General features: G+C 53.2%; 1 protein-coding gene across 1 annotated transcript; it reads right to left on the reverse strand.

Annotated features, from left to right (window-relative positions):
• Nucleotides 1-3,341: 3,341 nt before the first annotated feature.
• On the reverse strand, nucleotides 3,342-4,532 carry LOC144268024 (N-acetyllactosaminide beta-1,3-N-acetylglucosaminyltransferase 2-like). Its single transcript, XM_077822552.1, has one exon. The coding sequence runs from the start codon at nucleotides 4,530-4,532 to the stop codon at nucleotides 3,342-3,344; it is 1,191 nt and encodes a 396-aa protein (XP_077678678.1).
• Nucleotides 4,533-5,425: the final 893 nt, after the last annotated feature.

Genomic DNA, 5,425 nt, shown 5'->3' on the forward strand with positions numbered 1-5,425 from the left:
CATTGGAAGTGGTGGGGAGAAGACTCATTCCCTCCCCTCCTATGTGGAAGGGATGCTATGCCCCATACACCCTTCTGTATCAGGGGACATATCACAGGGGGGAAATCAGTTCATCCCCAATGAGTGCCCCTACTGAGTCACCACCACCTTAGCTTGTGAAAACTGACACAATCCTAGCCTGGTGCAACATTTCTGCAGCCTCCCTGCTACTTACACTTGAGCCTTAGGATAGTGACCAGTATAAATATTTTAGTTTAGGGCCCGGTTTGTTTCTTTAAATACTGCCAGCCAAAGCAGCCCTATATAAATATTTGAATTAAGCCCCTGGCTACCTCTTAAATCATTCTGATCCCTAAAAATAAGCAGATACTTCTTTCTTGGGTGTGGTAGAGGGCTTTCTGTGCAACGAGGTGGCATCCTGGTAGAGATGGAGTCAGCAATGCAGAGCTGTAGATCCTGGTGGCAGTTAATAGGAGTAAGGGCTAAGCCGCTGGAAAAACTGACAAGAGGAGGAATAGGAATACAGCAGACCCCAAGGGCTGTGCAGATATTAGGTAACTGTATCACATTCTGCCTCCTTGGAGAAAAGGAAATATCATCTCCATGCCACAGGGAAACTGAGGCATGGGGAGGTGCAGATCCGATCATGATGGGGGCCAGATAACTAAGACAGACTTGCCTCAAGATCACACAGAAAATCAGGGACAAAGACGAATCAGGGACAAATCAGAGGATCCAGGTGTTCTGGTAGTCAGCCCCCTACCCCCATCCTGCCCTTCTCTAGCCACTAGACCACACTCCTATCCCAGAGCTGAGAATAAAACCCAGGAGTCCTAACTCGCAGTCCTGAGCTGTTCTTGCCACTAGACCCGACTCCTCCCTCAGCTGGGAATAGAAGTCCTGGTACCTAATATACCCTGCACTAACCTAGTGTCCCAATCAGTGGGTTGTGAGAAGGTTGTAGATGAGTCATGGGCCTGGTGTGGATGGGAGGTCCCAGCAGGGTAAGGGGGTTAGAAAGAGAGCCTGCCTTGCACTCACCCCACAGAGGCAGCTCCAAAGTGTCCTGCAGGGCTGTCCCAACTCCCTGCTCTGGCCATTCTGGGCCAAAGCTGAGTGGTGCTGCAACTCCACGCACCAGGTTGGGGAACTGGGCCCAGCACCATGGGACAGGAGCTGCTGCTGCAGGGTCAGTGCAGAGCAGACTTGCTCTCCAGCTCCCTTCCCCTGCAACCTCCCCTCTGCACTGGGCTGGGATTAGGGTTGTGGCGCTGGCCAGAGGGTGCTGCTGTAAGTGGTGGGTCCCCTCCCTGTCTGTGTAGCGTGGAGGAGGAGGAAGAGAAGAATGCTGACCTACGATTGGGGAGGGGGATGGCATGAATTTGGACCTACACATGTTGCTAAAAAAAAAAAAAAAAGAAAAAAGACAAAATGCAGTTGGTGGGTCACCAAGAATCCTGAACCCCAGCTCCCCCCACTGCTCTAGCCCACTAGACCCCACTCCCTTCCCAGATCTGGGGATAGAACCCAGGAGTCCTGACCATCACCCCTAGCCTCCCCTTCTCTAACCACTAGACCCCACTTCCACTGGCACAGCGGGGGGGGGGGAGGGGGGAGAAGATAGCATTTCCCCAAGGATCCTTGACGCCTCATCTTGTATTTCCAGTTCAGCTTCTTTTTTCCGCTACGCAGAGGGTTATTTCATGGCATTACCCTGGCTCCTGGCCAGGTATGAAGGAGCTGCTCTCAACTTCTTTGCTGGTTCATAACCAGAGTGCAATGGGAGAGATGTAAACAGGAGCTTAGGGGGTGAAATTGCAGCTCTCAGCATGATCAGATAACATTCCTGTGACTGCCCAGGGCTCTGCTGCTTGTCCCGCTCCCCTTCTCCAGCCTCTTGCTGCCAAGGAAGCTCAAAGCTTGTTCATAAATTAACCCTTGGTACAGGCAAAATGAGGAATACAGAGGAAGCAAGCTGGCTACAGTCATAATGGCAGGAATAGGGACAGAAACCAGGAGTCCTGACTCAGGGCCCCCGTCATGTCAGGCCTCGAGACAAGCACTGAGAGACAGCCTCTGCCCTGAAGAGCTCACAGTCTAACTAGACAAAGGAAGGATTATTAGACCTGCTTTGTAGATGGGTAAACTGAAGCCCAGACAGATGAAGTGAGTTGCACGAGGTCACACAGGAAGGCTGTAGCAGAGCTGGGAATGGAAGCAAGATCTCCTGGATCCCAGCTCTGTGCCTTAAAGACAAGGCCAGCCTTCCTGTGTCTTACAGTCCCTGATCATTGTATCTTTGGTGTCGCTATAGAACAGCCATAGATCAGGCAATAGTAGGGTCAGAGAAAACACTCCCCACCAGCCTGATTCTGTCCAGCAGGAGGCAACGACACACAGACATGCAATACATTGCAGCCAGCACAATTCATGGACAGTGCTGTAGTTATTTGGGTAGCATATTTTACCTGCAGCAAGAAGCACCATGTACAGTTTGTGTTGTTGTGTTTTTGACCCAAGCAGCTAGTCAAATTTCAGGACTCTGGGGATGTTCCAGTGAAGAGGAGAAATTGCTGATACTCCGGTATTTCTTTGATGCAATATTGTTTATTTATAAGAAATGTACAAAGCCCTGCTTCTCTGAATGCAGGAGGAACCAAGAACAAAATGAGAGAATTTCTGCATGTTACCAATGAACTGCATTTAAAAATTACCCTTTTAGTTGCAACTCAATAGTCTAAATCCAAATTTTACAGCTGAGACGGCTGTCTCCCTCTGATTCACCCCACTGCTAAGTCTATGCACCACTTAAGTACAACAGCCCCTAGTTCCATGCTGGGATCAGCACTGACTGTGACAGGAGAGCACCCCCTACAGCCCCCCCATCCTGCTCCCTGCAGCAAAGAACCCCCTGGGCATAGGGGGGAGCACTTACTGTGAGGAGACAGTGCCCCCTACTGAGCCGTTCATCCCTCAGGCATGGCGGCAGCAGCAGCATCCCCAGCCTTCTCTGGCTATGTATCTGGTCTGCACGAGGAACTCAATCTCTGCTTAGTCAGCAGGAGGCACTGTGGGGTGGTCCCCGATGGGCTAAGCAGCAGCACTGTGACCAGCTGTCAAGGACTAAGATGGCAGCCTTGGATTCAGAGCCGAGCCTCCAGAGTAGCAGCAGTTCTTGGTGTCTGCATGAGGGAGGTGTAGGGGAAATATCCTCCAGGAGGCAAAGATAGTCTCCAAAGAACACTGGCCAACCAGTCAGCCAAGATGTCCACCAAGGAAAGCTAGAAAACAGATGGCCACCAAAGAAAAGTAGACAATCAACATGGCCACCACCATGGGGCCTAGCAGGCCAAAGCAGGGTCATGCAGGCCTCGCCACAGCCGGATGATATCCTGGGGTGTCCTGTGATCCACCAGGATGAGTTCCTTGTAAGCACAAAAGTCCTCCTGTCCCTCAGCCTTCATGTTGAGGGTCCAAAAACCAGGGTGGTTCTGGGGCACCAGCGCCAGCTCTCTCAGGCAGATCCCCAGGTAGATGTTGTTGATAGGGAAGAGGGGCAAGTGGCACGAAGCCTCGTAGAGCCGGGCAGCCACATCCCGTGAGCAAAGGATCCCTCCACCCCCCACATAGGGTGGGTAGGTGCCCTGATAGAAGGACTCAGGGATATAGTACTTGTGTTTGCAGTCATGGACTGGGGCAGCATCCTGGATGACATGGCCAGCAAAGAGGCCCCGGCGAGTGACAGCGTCAAGGCTCCCAGCGTAAGCCACCAGGGAGTCCACCCTAAGAAAGACATCATCCCCCCCAAGGAAGATCAACTCCACGCTGGGGCAGTGGCCCTGCAACCACCCTAGGAACAGGATGTCCTTTAGGCTGAGATTGTAGAAGGTATCCTGGAAGTCCCAAAGCAGGAGATCCCTGTTTTTCCGCCTCTCCAGCTCCAGAAGTGCCTCCAGATCCGGATGCCCATCCCCTGAGCCTTGCCTGCCCAACAGGAAGAGCGTCTGCACTGTCACGTTCCTGACCAGCCCAGTTTGGCCCCATGTCTGCCGGATGGCTTGACGTCGGTCAAAGTTGGCCAACTGGGACTTAACAGCCACCAGCAGTTGAGTCCCATTTGGGCAGGCCTCATCATCTGCTGGCCCAACTAGCAGTGGGTAGTCCCTGCAGTGCATGGAGAGGACAAAAGCCTGGAGGTGGCTGGGGTAGGAGGAGAAATCTGTCAACCTCTGGGAGGCTTCATGGAAGCTCTCTCCACACGTCCCTGGCAGCGTGAGATTGAACTGGGCTGTGGCATTCCTCAGTATGGGGTTGTCCAGCTGGTCCATGTAGAGCATCAACAAGTTCCAGAGGGGAAGGCCATGGAGGTCCCTGTGCTGCCACAGCCTCAAATGGCCCCCAACCAAGGCTGATCTTCCTGAAGCCTGCAGACCGAGTGGCCTCCTTGAGAGCATCACTACAGTGTAGACTATCACATTGGCGACAAAGACGCAGGAGAGCCAGACATAAGCTTTGATGTAGCGGAGCTTCATGGTGTGTATGGGGAGGGGTGCTGTGGGGCAAGGAAGGGAAGGGGTTAGACGGCACCTCCCTGTACCACCACACACCCCCAATAGCCTCCCACAGCTCAACTACCCCCCACACACACCCCTAACACCTGATCAACTACCCCCTCCCACAGACACCCCACAGTGCAGCAGGACTTTCCAGGTACCTGTCTCACACACACACACCAACAGCCCCCAATGGCCATTCAACTACCCCCTGCACACGCACACACCCCTTTACAGGATGTATCAGGATGTATCAGGCACCCCCACACAGACAATCCCATGTTTCAGGTACCCCCACATGCACCCTGACAACCCCTCCAGGTATCTACTCTCCCCCAAACCCTGACAGATATCCATGGCCATTCAGCTACCCGCCCACACCCGTTCAGCCCCCCCAAGGTATTTCAGGTACCCCCATACACGCACCTCTGCCCTTTTTGGTATTTACATGGCACTTCTGCTTGACTTAGTTCTCAGAGCATTTCACCCATGTGGGTTTGTCTCTTTATATCCAGTAGAGAGCTGGAACCAGAAGCTTGGAGATTGGAGGGGCAGCAGTGACAGAGTTTGGGGTTCGAGCCTCTCTGCTGTAGCCACTAGTCTCTATTCCCCTTCCAGAGCCAGGATAGAACCCAGGAGTCCTGGTTCCCAGCCCCCTGCTCTAGCTACTAGACCTCACTTTGCCCCTAGAGCTGGGAGCTGATCGTCCCTTCTGAAGAGGAGCTGGTCTCAGCTTTCAGTGGGTGGGGCAAGGATCTGCTCTTACCTTGAGGCAGGTGCAGAGTCCGGGAGGGGGAGGAAGCAACTGGGACAGTGCAATGAGAATAAGGGCGGAGGGGAGGGACATTAAGCTCAGAGAGCCACGCAGCAGC

This window comes from Eretmochelys imbricata, chromosome 7 (assembly GCF_965152235.1).
Source record: "Eretmochelys imbricata isolate rEreImb1 chromosome 7, rEreImb1.hap1, whole genome shotgun sequence".
In the NCBI taxonomy this organism is placed as follows: Eukaryota; Metazoa; Chordata; order Testudines; family Cheloniidae; genus Eretmochelys; species Eretmochelys imbricata.

Excerpts from the sequence above, each read along its gene's own strand:
- LOC144268024 (XM_077822552.1), bottom strand. The coding sequence starts at position 4,532 with ATGAAGCTCCGCTACATCAAAGCTTATGTCTGGCTCTCCTGCGTCTTT.